Source organism: Citrus clementina, unplaced genomic scaffold, assembly GCF_000493195.1.
Source record: "Citrus clementina cultivar Clemenules unplaced genomic scaffold, Citrus_clementina_v1.0 scaffold_7, whole genome shotgun sequence".
NCBI classification, from domain to species: Eukaryota; Viridiplantae; Streptophyta; class Magnoliopsida; order Sapindales; family Rutaceae; genus Citrus; species Citrus x clementina.
The window spans coordinates 14,604,949-14,626,317 of record NW_006262075.1 but is presented as its reverse complement, the minus strand read 5'-3'; the positions used below and the strand labels follow the sequence as shown (position 1 = coordinate 14,626,317).

The following is a 21,369-nucleotide window of genomic DNA, read 5'->3' as shown; positions in this document are numbered from 1 at the left end:
GCTAGAGACCGAGAGGCGAGGAGACCCGGTCGACGGCAGTTGGCAAGACGCGCTCTCCAGCACGAGAACCTAGGCACAACAGCCACGCTTTCCCCAGAACCGCGACGTAACACGCAAGATCTCACGGAGCCATGACAGCCACACTTTCCCCAGAACCGTGGCGTAACACGCAAGGTCTCACAGAGCCGTGGCAGCCACGCTTTCCCCTGAACCGTGGCGTAACACGCTAGATCCCATGTTTTGCCCATAACGCAGCAGTTGGAGTCCCATACCGTCTCGAAAAGAGCGGAAGACTGAGATTCAGAGGAAGCCTATAAAAAGGTAGCCAACGAAGGTAAAAGGGTTAGCATTTTTAAGATAAAAGAGAAAACCACAAAAAAGCCATAAGACCTGTGGCAAGCGTTCCCCGAACCTTCGTATCTGACTTGAGCGTCGGAGGGTTTGCGTCGGGAGAACAACCGGCGTACTCTGACTTGTCTGTGTGTGCAGGGACATCCGGAGAAGAAGCATTACTAGGAGACCTCCTGGTCGTGGTAGAGTTGATCGAGCAGGGATCCTGGTCGTAGAACGAGGAGAACCGGAATCTCGCATCAACAACATGTTTCAATTTAAACAACTTCCAAACGGTTGGTTGAAGTTATTGGTTTAAATTCAAACATGTAATTGATTTTCTATTGCCTATATAAAGATATGCATCTCCAAGACACTTTTAAAGATTTAACTTATAGTGTGTACTTAGATTCTACATGTAACCACCGGCATAACAGTAGTGTATATCGATCAATAAAATCCTATAACTTAGTGTTCAGCCTAGCTATATCTTTTAGCCCCCACATCCTATTTACTTTAAATACATGCGGCTTAAGATTGATATTTTTATATAAACAACTCTTCTTATTACGTCACTCTATACACACTTCTGTTTAGTACAATGTTGTACCTACACTAATAGTCTTATATTATCAGCCAAGGAAACTATGTATCATTTTTCCTACCATTTTGTTCTTTTCTAAACTGAGTCCAACGTCGAGAGAATTTATATTAACTTTTTTTAGAGTCACGTTATAACTTTATTAATATTATATTAAAAAGAATTATCAGAATTAAGTTTGATCAGCACAATTGCAATGATAATGAGTGGAAATGTGGCGTGCAGTGCGCCTTTTAAATCCACTAAGTGCATGCTAGATGTGCAAAAGTGCGTTCCTCTAAGGTTCTGAAATTTTAGTTCTCTAGATATTAGTGCTGATAGCGTTGTGTCATACAAGGCTACTACACCAAAGGAGCATAAAGCCAGAGAATCTTTGATAAGTCAAAAGCACTTCCAAAAGTAAAGTGCTTTCTTTGCAAAAATTGGTGTGGGGCTCGAAGTTTAAAATTCCTAAAGTTGAATGGTTAAATACCAGGAAAGTGTGCAAGATTTTTTATCATTTGCCCAATCATCTAATGTTTTTCCAAATGGAACAAACAATCTTTTAATATCTTAATATCCTATCAAGTGTTCTTAAGTTTTGTTTTTTTTTTTCTTTTAATTTCCGTCAATTATTTACTATCAGTTATCCTATAATAATTGATGCAAATGATAACATGTCTTTAACCAACAACGACTACGATTTGGTTCCACCGTTCAAGGAGTCTTAATATAAATATGACAAACTTAAGTAAATTATAATATAAAAGTTATAAATTTGAGCGAGGTAAATATAAAATATACATAAAAATAACGAAATTTTAATCACTCCCTTATTGTTGTTATTATTATTATTATTTTTACATCTCTAAGTCTAGGGGACATCCAATAAATTTCGTATTATAAAATTCTCGTGACTCAATGCGTGGATGAATATGCTGCTCAATTTTTAACCCCCACATCCAATAAATTTGTTATTCGGCAATTGACTTAAAACAATAATCTCCATAATTTAACTAATAATAATTTTATATGTTGATTTCATTAGATTCCAAGAAAATTTCAGTAAATAAAATAGACTCATCGCCAATTTACACGTGCAATACTTGCCACGTGGAATCATAAAGACATCAACCTGTAACAATAACATCGCTGACTGTAACTGTACTGTACTGCATGAAAGGCTACCACACTTACACACAGTGCCAATAACTTCCTCTTGCAAGGCGCTTTCATTTCATCTGCTTCCTTCACTCACTGACTCCTTCCAACAAACATGGATTTTATTTGCCCAAATTCTCCTTTTGTAAGAACTTGGTTTCTTCTTCCTTTTTCCCTTCTAATTATTCTCCTTCATATCAATTTATTTATTTTCATTTCTTAATTGTATCCAATTTAAAATTTCTTATTTATTATTTAGTAATGCTGTTTAATAAATGTGTCCTAAAAGTTGAGTAACTGACTAATAGACTCTGCCTGTATACAATTTTAACTCTTAACGCTTATTTTGTTTGCACAGAAAAGCAAAAGGAATTCAAAGCTCTGTTTGTTTGCTCACAACTGCTTCTTTAGAATCTTGGACTTTCTGTTAATTATACTTGAGAATTTGATTATATTTGGTTTAAACTAAAAGGGGTTTGCTGAAAACTTTATTTGTTTTGGTTATTGAATAGAATGTTACATGATTAGTGTATTGTGAAAGAAAGAAAATTTGGATTTTCATTAATATGACTCTCTGTGGTTGATATGGTGATTATCCTTTCCTTTTTTTCTTTTTTTTTTCCTCCTGGATTGTCAGGTATGGGATGGAAGTACATTTTCGAAGTGTTTCGATGACATATATCCTTTTATTAGATTGTGGGTTTGATTCTAATTTGCTACCGAGCAATAAAATGATCTTCGCTTTTGTAAATTGCTCTCCCTTAACAATGTTTACGATTTTAGACTTTGCAACAAATATGGTAACTATTTTTATCATTCTTATAATCGGAATTACTCAACGGAATCCTAGTCAAAACCAGAGGGTAAGTAAAATGTGGAGTAGCAAAACCAGGGAACTGTCTATGTAAATTTTGTTTGAACAAATTGATACATAAATTAATGATTTTGCGGACATTTCTCAGATAAACTTAATGGAAAAGGTTTTCCTGCATATTCTACCTCTTGTTGGAGCATGTCTGTCATCCGTGGATGTAATTTTGCTTCTAAAGGAAAAACTACATGGAGAATTTGTTTCATATCATGAATGGCTTTCCAGTTGTTCTGAATTTGCAGTGTGGGTAAGCCTTTTATTTTAAGTTGTTGGCTATGATAATTGTGAAGTTTGCTGGGGTAGTTTATTATTTGCACCTTGACTCTTCGTTTTGGAAATATGTAGACAATTATCGTACTGCTATCAAGGTGTGCCTGTTTTCACTGCTTATTTTGTCACCGTATTCTTTGTTTCTGGTGGATTATAAAGCCAGTAATGGGAATCCTTCATCAGCTAGTAACTTTTTCTTCATTCGAGGTACTTTTTTTTTTTGGTTTCCTTTTCAAAATTTCTTCTTGCTAAATTGCATAGTTGCCACGTGATTTCTGGTGTTTACGTCCATTTCATCATAGCTATTAGATGCCTATTTACGTCAAAAGCTTATTAGCTAATTCATTTTTGGTGATGCAGAGGTAAGAAAGTTTAAATTGCTTTGTGTTCTCATAACCATCCTTAGTCATCTCATGCGTAATACAATAAATGATATCTGTGCCATCACACTTAATTAGAGGATTGATTTTTTTTTTTCCCTTAAAAGATGGCCACGGCAAAAGTGATATTGTGGAAAAAATTGGTTTGTTGTTTATGTCTCAGGGTCAGAGCTCTCATTTAAGCCTCTCCTAGATATTGGTAGCAGTAAACTATTCTGACCATTTACCAACTAGTGGCCTATTTGTGATACTAAGGCTTATGAACTATCATAAAGAAGAAGATAAATAAAAGTCAATATGACCTCTTAAAACTTTCCTCTATATGATTGTCCTTAGCAGCTACAATATCCTTTTAACTTTTAGAAAGAATTTATGCGTCAGTCATGTGGTATTTAAATTTATTTGTAGATAGAATCATAATGCACGATAATTTTATTGTAGCAGGTTTTGAAATGTCTGAAAGAGATCTGTCTTGTTTTGTTGGATATCATGTTTGGCATTTCCATTAACATTATCAGGGTGAAGCGAGCGTCTTCCAGGAGAAGGTATCATCTTGTTAACCATTTGCTAATTCTCTTCTTTCAGATTTTAGTCATATCATAAGCATCATTCTGGGAAATTAGGTGCCATGGCCTTTTTACTTCAACCAACAAATTATGATAGGACTGCAGACACAAATGTGTGAAATAACTGTAAAGAACAGTGTTATAAATGCAAAAACTTATTATGATGGTTTATCAATGTTAGAAAGGAAAGGGTTGAAACCTAATAGCTCCCAGTTATTCAACACCAGTGATATACCATAGGACTACAGACACAAATGTGTAAAATAGCTGTAAAGAACAGTGTTATAAATGCAAAAACTTATTATGATGGTTTATCAATGTTAGAAAGGAAAGGGTTGAAACCTAATAGGTTTAAAATTTCTATCACATATAAGCAGTGAAAATAGCTCCCTCCTCAGATTTCTTTCATCATCTAGATAGTTATTCAGCAGCTTCAACTATTCTTGCTTCGTGATTGCACACTCCTTACTCTAACGTCTGTACTATTTCTTCCTTAAATTTCTGGAATTCATGATATCTAGAGGTTTCACATATGAATTTGTTCCATCAAGAAGGAAGTCTATAAATCTAATTTTGTCTTTAGCTTTTTGGTTATATGTGGATTGTAATGTCTGCTAACACAAATTGTAGCTCAATAGAAGAATCACTTCTTTCTGTGGATGGGGATGTTGAGGAAGACTGTAATACAGACTCTGTAAGTATTTACATTTATGTTTTCCTTCATTTGACTTTTCAATAATTTTGTAATGTTGTTTTTGGTCAATTTTCTCAATTTCCTCGTTCACAGTAGCGAATACTTTATTATTCATTGTCTACTCTTTCTCCTAGTATTATGTTATATTTGGATAATGAATGAAGGGGGTAGTTGATGGGTTTTTAGCATCTTTTCAACGTAGTATAATTTTTGTCTCCAATATGAATATATGATGCTATAAAAAAATAGAAGTTTCTATAGACAGTCTTCCACATGCCATGAAAAGATGCTGTCAAAATGTTCTTGGAATATAGGAACAACTTGAGAAAGCTTTTCAATTGAATGGCAGAATGGGGACCTTTATGATTTCAATTCAGAATTATTTGATAACTTCATAGGAGACAAAGGTTAGATAATTTTCAAAGTAATATTTTATTTAAGAACACTACTTGGAGGCCTCTTATTCTTGTGTGGCAGTTTCCCCTTGGTCTTCTTATGATTTCTGAAAATGTAACTTTTTGTAAGTTCATGGTACTTTCCTTTTTTCTTTGATTATAAGTTCAATGTCAATAACATCATTGTTGTAAATAGAATCTGCGATCATTAGTTCAGGAGTCAGGACCATGATCTGTAATAAGATCCCTCCTCTTTCAAGCTGTTTATTAGTCTGAATATTATTCTGGAAATCACTAAGTTGTAAGCAACCATCTGAATAAAACTTCGTTCTCAAAGGGAAACAATCAGAGCTACTGGGATCTTATGGCCTTCAAATCTATTGATTCCGTGATGAACCGTGGTGTAATAAAGCAACTGGACTTTGAAGATTTGCTTGGATTACCTACTGATATGGATCCTTCTACCTGTCATAGTAAATTGTTAAGCTGCTGGCAAGCTCAGCGGAGTTGCAATTGCACAAATCCATCATTGGTCAGAGCAATCTGTTGTGCCTATGGATACCCATATATTTGTCTTGGTTTGTTGAAGGTATATATATTTCATCAGAACCTCTATACCATTTAGATATTGACGCTAAACATATGAGAGCTTATACATGTATAGATTAATTTTCAAAATAAATGAACTGCTTCAAATTTCTGGTTTATTTCACCGCATGACTTTTGTCATTGTACTGAGTATTTGATCTTATTTCTTTCTTTCTCCCTGTATTGTTGTTTACATGCACTTGTGTGTGTGCTTCTCCACTCGATTTTACCCGCATCCGTTTTGCAGTTTAAGGTAATAGTTGGAAGATCTTGGGTCATAATGCATCCCAGGACATATACATAAATTGGCGGACACTTGATCATGCATTCGTGTTGTCAGCTTAGACTCCTAATAGCTAAAAGGAATTCTGGGAATGAAGAATAAATCTTGTACCTTACCTGATTGATTACTGAAAATGATTTTTCAGGTTGTCAATGATAGCATTGGCTTTGCTGGACCGTTGCTTCTCAATAAGCTCATTAAGTTTCTTCAACAAGGTTTGTACCATTTATTGAGTACTTGGCTTTAATTTTTTTAACTGTTGTAATGAATTTTTCATAATTTGGGTTGAGCTTTTACTCTGTTGCTTATTGTTTAACATGTTTCTGAGGTAAACTGCATGGCTGCTAAAATATCTTCAATTGTTTTCTTAACCATGTTTGCTTGCAGTTTTGTTTTTGCAAATTCAACATCTGTATGATGCATAGTTTTAGCAGGATCAAGTCATGCTTTCTATAGCTAGATCAGTTTTCATTCTTTCTTGAGATTGTTTCCAAGGACAGAGCTAGCATTAGACAAGTTGGGGCAGCTGCCCTCTTGATTAAAAGGTCCTTAAATTGCATCCATTAATTAAGCCCCTGCCCCCGTGAACTTAATTAAAATGCCCCAATGAGTTGAAGAATTTAAGATCCTGCCCCACTGAACTTAATTGAAATGCCCCATAAGTTGAAGTTTTGATCCCTTATATTGAATTCATTGTTAAGTTGCCCCATATAAACTAAATTCCTGGCTCCATCCCTGATTGTTTCTCTACTGTAGTAAATATGGCCACACTCTGCTGCTCAGAGATGTTGGCTTCTGGGTTTCTGACTTTGGGGTTCTCATATGTGATATAATATCAGCTTTGTAACTACCTCCTAGGTTGTAAAGAATTTAATGATTTATTATATACTTCAATTAGTTCCTCTAATATTTTTCTTTAAATAGGAGTAATTGTGTTTAGTTTATAGTTTTTTGAATCCCCAAAGATTTTGGTTGGTAACTGTGTCGGTCTGTCAGATAGTTGGTTGGAATTTTCTCACTGCATGTTTTTTTTTTTTTTCCTCTCTCTTGTAATAGAACATTCAACATATACCTGAATGCCTGGCCTGTTATTATAGTATTATGCTCAGTTGTTTACTTACTAATAAGTTTTAACTGGAGATAAGTTTCTACTGACCAAGGTTGATTTCCTTTTTCTTCTGTCAGGTTCTGGGCATTTGGATGGCTATGTCCTTGCAATTGCCTTGGGCCTCACATCTATCTTGAAGTAAATACTATTTAAGTACTGAATGATAATTTTATTTTTCCTTTTTTTGGTTCCTATTCATGCTCTGCATATCTTCTTATTGCTTTCCTCGATAAAATTTTAGAATAGTAGTGTATGGATCTAACACATGTCCAGAAATTAGTCAGGGGATACAATGTTTACCATGCTTCTGGTTGAATAATATTCTTAAATCAGTCCTAAGCAAAAAATTACTTCTTACCTTGATATGATCTTATTAATGCTTTGAGCCTTACCGGAAACAAAGTGATAAGATATTTTGTTGTTTCCCATTTTGTTTTCTGTTTTTTCCTGTTTATTACTTGGCACCCAAGTGGAAAATACCTATGATGTCATCCTAATGTTGTTTCTGTAGTTCATATTTCTAATGTATTGTGTTGTTGAAAGCTAAGAATGTATAAGGATAATGATCATCTGGCCACATGTGGCATATTTGTTGTAATTTACCTCTTATTTTTGTCGTTTTTTTGGCTTAAAGATTGGTTTGTAATTTGTAGTGCATGGTACCAAATTTTGCCTAAATGCTAAAGACCAAGCATGATAGCTATAGTTCCTAAATGGTTGGCATGATGATGCAGATCCTTCTTTGATACACAATATTCTTTTCACCTCTCAAAGCTGAAGTTAAAGCTACGGTCAAGTATAATGACAATTATCTATCAGAAGGTATATTCTAACATATTTCAGTCATAAGTTTTCATATATGGATCTATTCAAGTTAATGGGCTTATGGGCATGATATTATTGACTCTTAACATATTTCAGTCATAAGTTTTCATATATGGATCCATACAAGTTAATGAGCATGATATTATTTGCTGTTCATCTGAGAGAATCTCAAGAAATGTAATGAGAATATCCAATTCGTGTAGAAAGTGATTACCTTGGCTTAGCTAATAGATTTCTTATTTCCCATATTTTCAAAAGAAGATTATTACAACTCAAATCACGATGACACTTAAAAACTGTGGTTAATTCCTGATGATATCTTTTATCAGTTTTATATTACGTTTTCACATTAATAATTTGGAAAAAAAAATAAATAAAATACTAAAATTTCTTTGGTTGTCATGATAGAAATATTGTCATATTATGTGAATTTTAAATTTCTTTGTTTGTCATAATATAAATATTGATTCTTAAAAATCTAATTCTCACTTAATACTCATGGAAAGGACATTATGCTGAATCAGAGTAGGATAAAGTCAGATGGACGATCAATGCCGTTATTATTTGTTGTTGGATAAGGATTTTTGTGATTACTGGCAGAATGTAGGCAATTAAAAAACATTTTTGTAAATAATAAATACAAAATCAGTACGTGAGGAGAATGATTGGAATTGCAATGCAAGAATAAATAAGAAGGCATTAAGATTCAGGTTACAGAACTCATCCAAGTTGGCTTCCCCACGTACAGCAGAAACTTAATAAAGTTTTTCAATACAATGAATGTTGATTTAGTTGAAACTACCAAAGTTTATTTTTAATTTTTGGTGTTTATTTGGAGAAGAACATTACTTGCTGATGTTTATAAAATACAGGCTTGTAAACCACCTAGCTGTGAAGTACATCATCTAGATAATTTTAACAATTTTTTCCATCTTCTTTGATCTAGTCTTTTGATATGTTTGCATGTTATATCGTCCGTTGCTTTATGACCTGTTTTACTGCATTCACTCTTTGATCTCAGTGTCTATATGTTCGCTTAGCAGAGAGATCAGAATTTTCCGATGGAGAGATTCAGACATTCATGTCTGTAGATACTGATCGCACTGTTAATTTGGCCAACAGTTTCCATGATGCATGGAGGTAATGGTGTAATCTTGTTGTACATAGAAAAGACTACACTTACTGATGTTTAGCTGGTATATGTAAACTGCTACAGTTTTTCTGTACTGTTTTAAAACCCTTGGTTTCTTTATATAGAGAAAATTGTATTGATACGTTGAATTAATTTAATCTATTGAGATCATGATTACATTCCTCAATCATTAACATTCCATTCCCTGTCAATGTATGGCTAAGGAGCACTGTAGTATCAATGGCAATCTGTTGGAACTCACTTATCTTTTTGCTTGAATAGCATTTTGGTAAAATACTGTATTACTGGAGGCTGATGGTCTATTTTCTTTCTGTATTTCTTTTTTTCTTCTTCCCTTTTATTTTTATTATTATTGGTGAAATCCTTTAAAATTGGTTGAGACAGTGACTGAAAATTATTTAAGAAGTTAAAATGAGAGAAATGACTTAATGGAGATAATTATGTTCCATGGGTCCTTATTAAAATTTATTTTGTTTTGTGTTTCACCCTTTTGACCTGGGTTTTGTTAGATCTTTAAGTTGTTGGGCCCTTAATGTTGCCTTACCAATAAACCTAAGATTTTAGGTCAAGTGGTTAATTAACCTATTGTGAGAGCCTGGGTGACCAACTAATCATATGTTAGATTTTCCCCATCTTATAAAGTAAATTATAAAAACTTACGGTATCACAGCCAGTATGACCAGTAGTCTTGTGTTCGAAATCATCCTTCATTTAATGAGATTATAATAAGCTCTATTTGTTGTTATAAGCCCTTGCCTATAAACTCAAGCTTTTAGGTCAAGTTTTTTACTAACAGGCTTTGGTTCTATTTCATTTCATTTTAATTCTCGTAAAGTATCAATTTTTTAAATTCAGAAGTATGAAACTTAATTAATTTTTTAAGCTTGTGCTTTTTTGACCACTAGTAGTTAGTTTATTTGTTCTTTGTCCATATGAAACACGACTTCTTTAATTTTGTTTAGCTGCATTGGCATTGTGGTCTTTGGTACACAAGTGTCATTAGTTAATCTAGTTTCATGAATTTTCAGCTTGCCTTTTCAAATTGGAGTGGCACTATATCTTCTGTATACACAAGTCAAATTTGCTTTTGTTTCAGGACTTGCAATAACCATCTTACTGATACCAGGTATCATTATTGGTTATTAATTTTTTAAATGATGTCTGCCATAAGCAGTATAATTCACTACAGAACTGTACTAAATATCTTTGAATTATCAGAGCACGTGCATGACATAGGCCTTCTTAACATTGGTACATGGAAGTGCCTAATAAATGAATAAAATTATACATATGTTCTATTGCTCATTAATGTAGAAGAATATTATTTAGTCTTTTTTCCCCTCTATTGCTCTCGCCTTTCACTAGCTCATACTGCTTGGAAGAACCTTTTTTGTACCAGTATGATGGGTATGATATTGTTATTCTCTATGTTCTAACTATAAAAGCTTTTATTCTAAATAAATTTATGTTCATGTAATACATGAAATTCTACTATAATCATTTCGGACAGAAAAGAGTGGCAGATAGAATAAATTCATAAATTAGTTTTCTGTATGCATTTTTACTAAATGAGCAATGATACAGTTACAAATTCTTGATACACACATTATTTTGTATAAATTGATGTGACATCACATGAGTGGTTGAATGAAGATATCACTTGGCCCACAAAATTTGTTTTTATTATTTTATATTTTCATTCAACCAATCATGCGATACTACATCAGTTTGTAAAAAATATAATTTGTACAAGAGTTTGTAGCTATAGCATTACTCTTGCTAAATGTGTCTTGACTAGTTTTCACAATTGGAGTTCATTGGTGCTCCGGTGGTCCCACATTCACGTCATTGCAGCTTACCATGGGTGAAATATATAGTCTCATGGAGGATACTTCTTGTTTGTAGTGAACAAATGGATTGCTAATTTGATTGCAAATGCTACCGAGAAAATGATGAAGCAAAAGGATGAAAGGTATAGGCATAAATTTTATATTGTCTTTCTCTTTTATTTTTTTATTAATTTTCTTCTGGAAGGAACCTATAGTATTTCATTCTTTACAGTTCGTGTATAGTTTCAACATGATTTTCTGATTACATTTCTGTCTTCCTGAAGTACTACTAGTTACAACATGTAAGAGAAATACTATGTGGGAAATTTCTTATTGTTGAAACACCTAAATTCTCATATTATAATCTCTGACAGGATTAGAAGGACAGGAGAAATTTTGACACACATTCGCACTTTGAAGATGTACGGCTGGGAGCAGATATTTTCTTCTTGGTTGATGAAGACAAGATCCTCAGAAGTGAAGCACCTATCTGTATGATACTGCTACTGTTCACAGGGTATACTTTTCTTTTTCTTTTTACTGCTAGAATAGTTCTTAACAATTATGCCTAACTCCTTTCTAGACGCGGAAGTATTTGGATGCTTGGTGTGTATTCTTTTGGGCCACAACACCAACTCTTTTCTCTTTATTCACATTTGGACTCTTTGCATTGATGGGGCATCAACTTGACGCTGCAATGGTACATGAAACTACATGTGATAAATAAATGACAAAGTTCTTTTCACTTTAATATTTAAATTCTATGATTGTATTTGTTATGTGTGTTTCACAAGAACATTGTAATTTTATACAAAACTGATTTCTCTGAGAATTTTATTGCAGGTCTTCACTTGTCTTGCCTTGTTTAATAGTTTGATCTCTCCTCTTAATTCCTTTCCATGGGTCATTAATGGATTGATAGATGTGAGTTGTCCACATTCTATAAGCGCTTAACAATAATTGTTCTCACCAGTAGTTATTGATGAAATGCTACATTTTTCCTTTACTCACTCCCAGGCTTTTATATCAATCAGACGATTGACCAGGTTCCTTGGCTGTTCTGAGTACAAACATGAACTAGAACAGGCAGCTAATTCTCCATCATATATCTCAAATGGCCTATCTAATTTTAATTCTAAAGATATGGCAGTCATCATGCAAGATGCAACTTGTTCCTGGTATTGTAATAATGAAGAGGAACAAAATGTTGTGTTGAATCAAGTTAGTCTATGCCTACCAAAGGGCTCACTGGTTGCCGTTATTGGGGAGGTAAGTCTGCCTGGAAAATTTTTATTTTCTATTTATTCATTATTCTTTTAAATATGATACATAAGGGGGTTGTTTTCGCTTTTAATACTTAAAAAATTTTGCTTACCATATGCAATTGCAAATAAGAATCTGACCAGTTATTGTCTTGGTTGGTTTGGTTCTTAGATATTTGGGTGAGGAATTTTTTTTTTTTTTGGGTTGTTGGTTGGAATCTCTTTTGATGTGACTATTTAATCATAATAAATTCAAGGAAGTCTCTATTTGCCTTGAACCTCAGATTAAATTGATTTAAGTGCGCTAACATGGTAAGGAATGAATCTATTGATGATTGGCTTTTTACGGAGGTGTGCATGTATTCAGGTTGGTTCAGGAAAATCATCTCTCTTAAATTCTATATTGGGAGAAATGATGCTCACTCATGGATCAATACATGCCAGTGGATCTATAGCTTATGTACCACAGGTTTTCAAAACTTGTTCTGTTATCAATCTTGTAATTATGAAGCATGTTGGATACAATATATTCACTCATAGGACTTTTTTTTTTTTTAAACTGTAGGTCCCCTGGATTTTATCAGGAACAATACGTGATAATATATTGTTTGGGAAGAACTACGATCCGCAAAGGTGAAAATCTATTGACATAAAAATAACAAAGAAATGACCTTATGTATTTCCTGATTTTATTCCATTGCTTCTTTGTTCCATTTCTTCCATGTGTATATATATATATATATATATATATATATATATATAAATCACCCGGATTTGAATTTGCTGCCATAAATTTCATAAAGGCTAAATGACAGAGTAAAACAAATATGCTGAACAAACTTCTAGCAATTGCCCAATGGCTGATTGTTCGTTGAAAAGCTTTTCCTTTTAACGTAATAAATCAAAAATAATTCCACTTCCCATTTACAATTATTTTCTACCATCCTCACCCTCATTATTAATAATTGGGATTTAGTTGGATCTGTATATGAAACTAAATATTTTTGGCCACTGTATGCAATGAAAAAAATCACTTTATATACAAGAAACAATATACAAACTACGGATGTAAAATGCAGTGGTCTGAAGTCCACACAATATGTAAACCACGGATGTACGTGCAGATTGTATATGAAAATAAAGGTACTATTGTGGATCAGGTGTCCACAAGGAGAAGCTTAAAAGAACCAGGGGAGGAAAAGAAATCTGAATTTAAAGGACAAACGAAAAAAATTACGAGTTCCAGCTTGTATCATGCCCTCCCCAAGTGAAGATAAGCTGTCAGTGCATAGTTAAAAGATGTGGAAATTAAGTGTCTGATCAAATATTTCGCCGTATATTTATATAGCACATATCTTGAAAGTATTTTTTTCATACTTCTCTTAATTGTGGACAAGTTCTGTTTCCGGAGCAGCTATTCAGAAACCTTAAAGGCATGCACACTTGATGTTGATATATCGTTAATGGTTGGAGGTGACATGGCTTATATTGGAGAGAAGGGAGTCAACTTATCTGGTGGACAGCGAGCTCGTCTTGCTTTAGCAAGGTTTTGTCATCACTATGTGTTACTCATATTTAACTTGGTGTATTAATTAGCCTGATTTTTCTAATATTTAATGCTGGGTTTATGGGACTATTACCACCAGGGCTGTCTATCATGGCTCCGACATATATATGCTTGATGATGTCCTCAGTGCAGTAGATGCACAAGTTGCTAGGTGGATTTTATCAAATGCTATTATGGGTCCTCATATGCTTCAGAAGACTCGCATTCTTTGTACCCATAATGTTCAGGTTGTCCCCTTGAATTATTTGCTCTTTCTTGTATATTTGCACTGTTTGCTCAGGTATTTTTATGATATCTATACTAATTTCAGCAATAGACATTTTTCCCACAAACACTTATGAGAAACTTGTTTTAGCTTCAACGATACCATTCAATACCCATTAACTTCTGTTCCCAACCAACAAGTTCAGAAAGAAGTTGTTGAATGTACTTCTTTTTATGGTATTGTATTATCTTCTTTTTATGATATTGTATTATATACTCATGCAAAATATATTATGATCCAGGAAGGTTTAATTTACATTTAAATTACTGAAGTAGTTTCTGAAATGAGGTTTAATCTTCCTTTCAAATCTCAGGCAATATCTGCTGCGGATATGGTTGTAGTAATGGACAAAGGACAAGTGAAGTGGATAGGAAGTTCAGCTGACCTGGCAGTTTCCTTGTATTCGGGGTTCTGGTCAACGAACGAGTTTGATACGTCCTTACACATGCAGAAACAAGAAATCAGGACAAACGCTTCCAGTGCAAACAAACAAATTCTCCTCCAGGAGAAAGATGTTGTGTCTGTGTCAGATGATGCTCAAGAGATCATTGAGGTTGAGCAGAGGAAAGAGGGCAGAGTAGAGCTTACTGTATACAAGTAAGACACAATTACAGAAATTTTTCAGAGTAAAAGACGTAATTTTTGTTGTTAACATTTATAGTTTTACAAATGTTATCTTTGCAGAAATTATGCCAGATTTTCTGGTTGGTTCATCACACTTGTTATATGCCTCTCAGCAATATTAATGCAAGCTTCTCGTAATGGAAATGATCTGTGGCTGTCATATTGGGTTGATACAACAGGAAGCAGTCAAACCAAATACTCTACATCCTTTTATTTGGTAATTTGTTTCTCTCATTTTCTACATGATAGAATTTGTATGCTTGTATTTATACCCTTTCTAAATGTACAGACAGATGATATTTATTTGGGTTGTCTTTGAGTAAATTTTAGATCTATGAAATAATTATCTAGGACTAGCATTGTTGGTGGGTCTCTACTTCTAGTTATTATTAAAATTACAGTGTTACCCCAAGGAATAAAATTTTGGTTGACATATCTTGTTGAACTGTAAGTTGTTCCAACTTATATTTTTATTATATGGTTGAATAAGCTGTTCCTGCAAAATTCTCTTTGATGTTCAATCGTCTGGCATCTAGAAGATATTCAACTCAACTTGACTCGACAAAGTCTTAGCCCTGCACAGTTTGCCATTTAGCACATGGAAAGAGTTGTTTGGGGTTGCAATATTATTTATATGATATGTATATCGTATTTGTTGCTTTCCAATAGCATCTAACAGAAGGGGCAATGAACTTGCTTTAATTGAAAGATTTGTTCTGTTTTGGTGGACTTACTAATTCATGATGTAGGTCGTACTTTGCATCTTTTGCATCTTCAATTCCTTCCTAACATTGGTGAGGGCTTTCTCATTTGCATTCGGTAGCTTACGGGCTGCAGTTAAGGTGCACAATACGCTGCTTACTAAGATCATAAATGCACCTGTTCTGTTCTTTGATCAGACACCAGGTGGAAGAATACTTAACAGGTAAGATCTGGATTTTTTTTCAGGGTATACCAATTGTTTTATATCCATCTCACTCTTTGTTTACACTGCAATTTAGTGATCCACTTCAAATAGAAAGCAATGTATTCTCCGTTGGTATCTGATCCTCTTTTTCTGTTCCTCATTATCATTCTGTTACAAGAAATTTACAATTTAATTCCACATATCTGTTATATTGTAGGTTCTCTTCAGATCTGTATATGATTGATGATTCTCTTCCATTCATCCTCAACATTCTCCTAGCCAATTTTGTTGGCTTATTGGGTATTGCAGTGGTTTTGTCATGTGTGCAGGTGCTGGAGAAAAATAAAAGTTCACTATGATGTTATGCTTTTCTAGAAGTGTAATCTTTAACCATCTGAGAAACAAGCTGTTGTTTTACAAGAGGTGTGTGTTTGTGCATGTGTAGGTCTTCTTCTTGCTTCTACTAGTGCCGTTTTGGTTCATCTATAGCAAGCTACAGGTAATGTTTTTACTTGGTCATGGCCAGGCTTTTAAATTTAAACTTCATCACTAAGGTCACGTGTCAGTGTCTATGTGTGTCCATGTGCATTTGTGCATGTCATTTTAAATTAGTTCTGATAAAGGAAAATCATACTCAATTTAAATCCATCTACTAAGTCAGAACTTCTGCAGTTCTTCTACAGGTCAACATCAAGGGAATTGCGAAGGCTGGACAGTGTTTCTCGTTCTCCAATATACGCATCATTTACAGAGACACTCAATGGATCGTCAACTATAAGGGCTTTCAAGTCTGAGGTTGATTTTTTAATTACTGCTTTTTTTCATGGATCTTTCTTATTGGCACCTGGTAGCTTATCTTTTTTCTGCAGACTTCACAAAAGTACCAGATCTGCGAAAGTTCTGTACATTTTATTTGCGTCATTCCTTTAGAAGTTCCATTCGATTTCTAAGACAAATGTGCTGAAAACATCAGAATTTTATAGTAAAATTACATTAAAGCTGTGACGTATTGCCTCCAATAACAAGTAAAGAATCTTTACCGGGGAAAGTAGACTTTTTTTCAGTTGCCATTGGAAGTAGACTTGGAAACACTTCAAGAGATATTCCAAGGCTTTGCTGTAAAGGAATGGCTAGGGTTTAAAACCTCACATATTGTAACTTTATTCAGGCCTTACTACCAACTTCTTGTCATTGACAATATCTTAATCTGTTTCTTATAAAGCTCTGACAACTCATTTTGGTATAGCACCTTTTGTTTTTGGGAGATACTGTTGTACTACTCAATAATGAAATGAATAGAGGTGACAGAATCTAATTAAAAGAAAAGGGGATTTGCACTAATATATAAGCTGGTGACAGGACTATTTCATGGCAAAATTCAAGGAGCATGTGGTTTTGTATCAGCGAACTTCTTATTCAGAGTTGACGGCAAGTTTGTGGCTTTCCTTGCGTCTTCAGGTATATCTCAGATTTCAAATGTATGCCGTTTCAATAAAATGCTTACAAAAACTATACAAGATTCTAATAGTAACATTTGATGTTGATATGCTAAAGTTATCATCATATTCTGAAGGTATCATTAATCATGTGACTCGGCCTCTTTGATGTTTTTGTTTTCATTTATATTATCTACTTGTTAGAGTAAAATTATCGTAACTGGCTGTCATTCAGCTATTAGCAGCATTTATCATCTCATTCATTGCGACAATGGCTGTCATTGGATCTCGTGGCAATTTACCAGCTACTTTCAGTACCCCAGGGCTGGTATCTTCTTCGATCCCCCTTTAACCTTTAAAGTGTTGCAGTCCTTATTCTGAGTTGTGAGCCACATTCTGTCAATTATTTCCCTCAAGATAATGTCATTCAAGCAATTAAACAGTTTTAGAAGGTTTATTCTTCCACAGGTAGGATTGGCTCTATCCTATGCAGCACCCATTGTTTCTTTGTTGGGGAATTTCTTGTCAAGTTTTACAGAAACAGAGAAAGAAATGGTTTCACTTGAGAGAGTTCTTGAGGTATGAGGATAGCCTCTAGTTTTAATACATTCTTTCCATCTGATTACTCATTGTTGATTCTACTAGTATATGGATGTGCCTCAAGAAGAACTCTGCGGATACCAGTCCTTAAGTCCAGATTGGCCATTTCAAGGATTGATTGAGTTTCAGAATGTTACTATGAGATATAAGCCTTCTTTGCCAGCTGCTTTGCACGACATTAACTTTACAATAGAGGGAGGAACACAGGTCAGGGTACAAATGATGCCTGATATTGACTGTCTCAAAATTTGCATTTTATAACAATAATGGGTTTGAAAGTTATGTTCCCTTCAGTTAGCATACTGTCACTGTAAATTCATATGCTTTCAGGTTGGAATTGTTGGAAGAACAGGTGCCGGAAAATCTAGCATATTGAATGCCCTTTTTCGCCTTACCCCAATTTGTGGTGGACAAATTTTGGTGGATGGACTCAACATAATCAATACTCCTGTGAGAGATCTCCGGGGACGGTTTGCTGTTGTTCCACAGAGCCCCTTCTTGTTTGAGGGGTCTTTAAGGTACATTTTAGTACATCCTTTGCTGTTTCTGCTTGACGTAATAATTATACTGTGGGTATATCTTTTGCTAATAATTTAACATTTATGCAGTACTTAAGCTCATTTGACAACCCCAGCGCTCATTTACATGCATATTTATTCCTTTTTCAATTTTCTAGGGATAATTTAGACCCATTTCACATGAATGATGACTTAAAAATCTGGAGTGTTTTGGAGAAATGCCATGTCAAAGAGGAAGTAGAAGCAGTAGGACTGGAGACGTTTGTGAAGGAATCTGGGATTTCATTTTCTGTTGGGCAAAGGCAGCTTATATGTCTTGCACGTGCTCTTCTCAAGTCTTCTAAGGTGAAAGAGAAATATTTTTATAATATTGATGTGAGATGACTCAATACTATTTTAAACTTTAATCAAGTTTTTTAAATGCTTGCTTGGTTCTTGAATAAAAGACTGTATATTTTTATACAGGTTGCTACTAGATTGATAATTGACATATGAGTGCCTGTTTGACATTAATGACTTCAATCGAACTATTATACTTCTGTTTCTTTCTCTACTTCCCCATTCCAGGACCTTTTACTTGCACCAAGTTATCTTTTCTTGAATCAAAGTTGTTGATCTTTATTGAATTTTCTAGAACCTTTCAAATAGCGCTTATTGCTCATTCAGTTCGTGATTAGCCTATCCCACAAAAGTTGAGTCACTTGACTATTTCTGATACATTTCATCTCCTCAATTACAGTTATTCCTATAAATTTTATTTCCATCTCAACTAGAAAGTAAATTATCTGATCCTTATTCATCGAAAAATAAAAAACTAGGAGATATTAATTGGGTAGAAAGTGAAGCCGAATGGAATAGGGGGAGGCTTTTCTGCTGTATGCAAACCTTCTGCATAGTTTATTTAAGGCTTTCATCTCCTCTAGTTTTAGGGACATTTGGGGATGATTTGACTGAACTTCACTCAATTTTTGCTTAGATGACGGTGAAATGTATTATTTACACTGTGTATGTCTGTGAGAGACTGAGTACTTACCATATTAAAAATTTCAGGTACTCTGTTTGGATGAATGCACGGCTAATGTTGATGCTCAAACAGCTTCAATATTACAGAATGCAATATCTAGTGAATGTAAAGGCATGACTGTTATCACAATTGCTCACCGCATTTCCACAGTTTTGAATATGGATGAGATACTCATTCTTGATCATGGTCACCTGGTATGCATATCTTTCATATGTAGATATTTTATTTTCCTTCTTGGATTCGTTTAAATTTCACCCTGCAGTTCTTATTTGTTTTAAAAAAACATTATCAATGCGCGGTTTATAATTTCATTTAAATTTGTAGTGACTACTGTTCTCTAGATTCTTGTGTGGTCACATCTAAGGTACTTTATATGGATCACCTTTAAATGGCAATGTCTCAAAGAGCTCTTCATGATCCCTTCTGTAGTTTCTTCAGTTAAGTTCTGGACCAAATCCAATAATCATTTTGTTTGCTGCACAGTTAAAATATAATGATAATAACACATTTATGTAGAAAATGTTATTGCTTGATTTTGTAGGAAATTCCATATCTTTGGTTTCTCACTTGACAATTTCAACAATTAATGCATAATACTGTAGAATTTTTTCAGTCTTTTAACTGAAGGCAGTGTAACTCTAGAAGGAATTTATTTGCCATCTTTACTTAAATTTGTTATGCAGTTTTCTTGCATGCTGATCTTGGTTCCATTAATTGTATGGCATAAAATATCTTGGTGCAAGTGTTGGTCTAAGAGTTCTAGGATTCGTTCGGGGCAGCTGCTCCATGCCTTTTACTTTAGGAGGATTCTCTTAAAATAAAGGGGGTGGAGCAGCCGCACTGTGGCTGCGCAGCTGCCCCAAGCGGCCCCTAGTGACCTCATGTTTTCTATCTAAGAGTTGAAAAAATAAAATTCTGGCTGTGCAGGTTGAACAAGGAAACCCACAAACTCTTCTGCAAGATGAGTGCTCCGTATTTTCGAGTTTTGTGAGGGCTTCCACGATGTAACGCTGAAAAGCTATCATCACATGTCGGGTTTGCGGTGTTCTTCATTTGTATCTCATCCTGTTTACCAGGGATTCTAATATCCATGCACACCAACCATAAAATACTAGCTAAAGCCATTAGTTATGAATCTGAGCGGTATCTAAATGTTTAGGACAGGACATGTAAACTTGAAATTAATTTTTTTCTTTTTTCTTTTTTTTCCCTCTTTGGTAATTTGACTATTTTATATTATGAACTATTGAGATTAGTGCTGAAAGATAATCATGAAATGCTTGAACAAAAGAAATCGAGAAAAATCTACTTCAGGAACACATGGCGACTGAAAGATGGAAGTCAAAGCCTTATATTCACTAGGAATAAGATGTTCTTTTAATTGATGGTGTATATTGTTTTGATAACAGGTGGATATTTTCTGACGTTTGTTCAAGCATAATTGCTGTGACCATGGATTTTATGGCACCACTTTTTTAGAATTTGCCCTCAAGTTTCCAGGCACAACAACTGCACTTTTATTAGTTCATTCACACACAAAGGAGAAAGCTTCTGTGAAAATAGTACCAAGCAGTACTAAAGCCCCACTTAATATTGAGATTAAATTATAGTATGAAAATATTTAGTAAATATTAATTTTGTGACTTAAAAGTTAAGTTGATTTGATGATTCATTATTTGTATGATAAAAAATTTATATTATTTTTACTATTTTTGTCAAAATTATTATTTAAAAAAATTATATTTGTTACATATTATTGATTTTTATTTTATAATTTTACTTTTTTTTAACAATAATTATAGGTTAAACGTTACATCATCTCAATACCAAACAACGCTTAAGAGATTTGCATTCACGGAGCTACTTGCATTAAGAGACATTAGATTCATGAGATTGACCTGGATATGAGTAGCGTCGAGAATTTAGTGTATCTTAAACGTAAAATTTGTAATATGCAATGTTGTACTTAAAATCTGTAATATGTGGCATCATACTTATAATTCTAAACACAAACTCAAATATGCGAATGATAATGTAATTCTTTATGATAAAAAGTTCGATAAATGTTTGTACTTTAATACGTTTTATGTGCTGATGTGATTTTTGAAAATACTATCACTAAATAACTTGAGA

General features: G+C 34.0%; 1 protein-coding gene across 5 annotated transcripts; it reads left to right on the top strand.

The window, feature by feature from the left end:
• The first annotated feature begins 2,104 nt into the window (after positions 1-2,104).
• LOC18037160 (ABC transporter C family member 13) lies at positions 2,105-20,717 on the top strand. Of its 5 annotated transcripts, none has more exons than XM_024180509.1 (36): positions 2,105-2,216; positions 2,709-2,749; positions 2,847-2,934; positions 3,034-3,189; positions 3,288-3,419; positions 4,037-4,137; positions 4,789-4,852; positions 5,585-5,836; positions 6,264-6,333; positions 7,304-7,364; positions 7,961-8,048; positions 9,073-9,191; positions 10,233-10,330; positions 11,110-11,176; positions 11,408-11,525; positions 11,617-11,733; positions 11,877-11,957; positions 12,051-12,302; positions 12,663-12,764; positions 12,861-12,928; positions 13,710-13,841; positions 13,942-14,089; positions 14,441-14,724; positions 14,812-14,968; positions 15,501-15,676; positions 15,876-15,987; positions 16,104-16,157; positions 16,331-16,453; positions 17,018-17,116; positions 17,330-17,422; positions 17,563-17,673; positions 17,740-17,901; positions 18,025-18,212; positions 18,371-18,557; positions 19,263-19,430; positions 20,164-20,717. In XM_024180509.1, exons 1-36 carry the CDS (start codon positions 2,187-2,189, stop codon positions 20,242-20,244), a joined length of 4,380 nt encoding a protein of 1,459 aa, XP_024036277.1. In that variant the 5' UTR covers positions 2,105-2,186; the 3' UTR covers positions 20,245-20,717. The 5 variants fall into 5 exon arrangements, with proteins under 5 accessions (XP_024036277.1, XP_024036276.1, XP_024036278.1 ...); XM_024180508.1 differs by having other exon boundaries at positions 4,034-4,137; XM_024180510.1 differs by lacking the exon at positions 17,330-17,422 and having other exon boundaries at positions 4,034-4,137.
• Positions 20,718-21,369: the final 652 nt, after the last annotated feature.

Coding starts and splice junctions, on each gene's coding strand:
- LOC18037160 (XM_024180508.1), top strand. CDS start 2,187: ATGGATTTTATTTGCCCAAATTCTCCTTTT. Junction 12,765..12,860: donor CTATAGCTTATGTACCACAG/GTTTTCAAAACT, acceptor TTTAAACTGTAG/GTCCCCTGGATTTTATCAGG. Junction 13,842..13,941: donor GCTCGTCTTGCTTTAGCAAG/GTTTTGTCATCA, acceptor TATTACCACCAG/GGCTGTCTATCATGGCTCCG.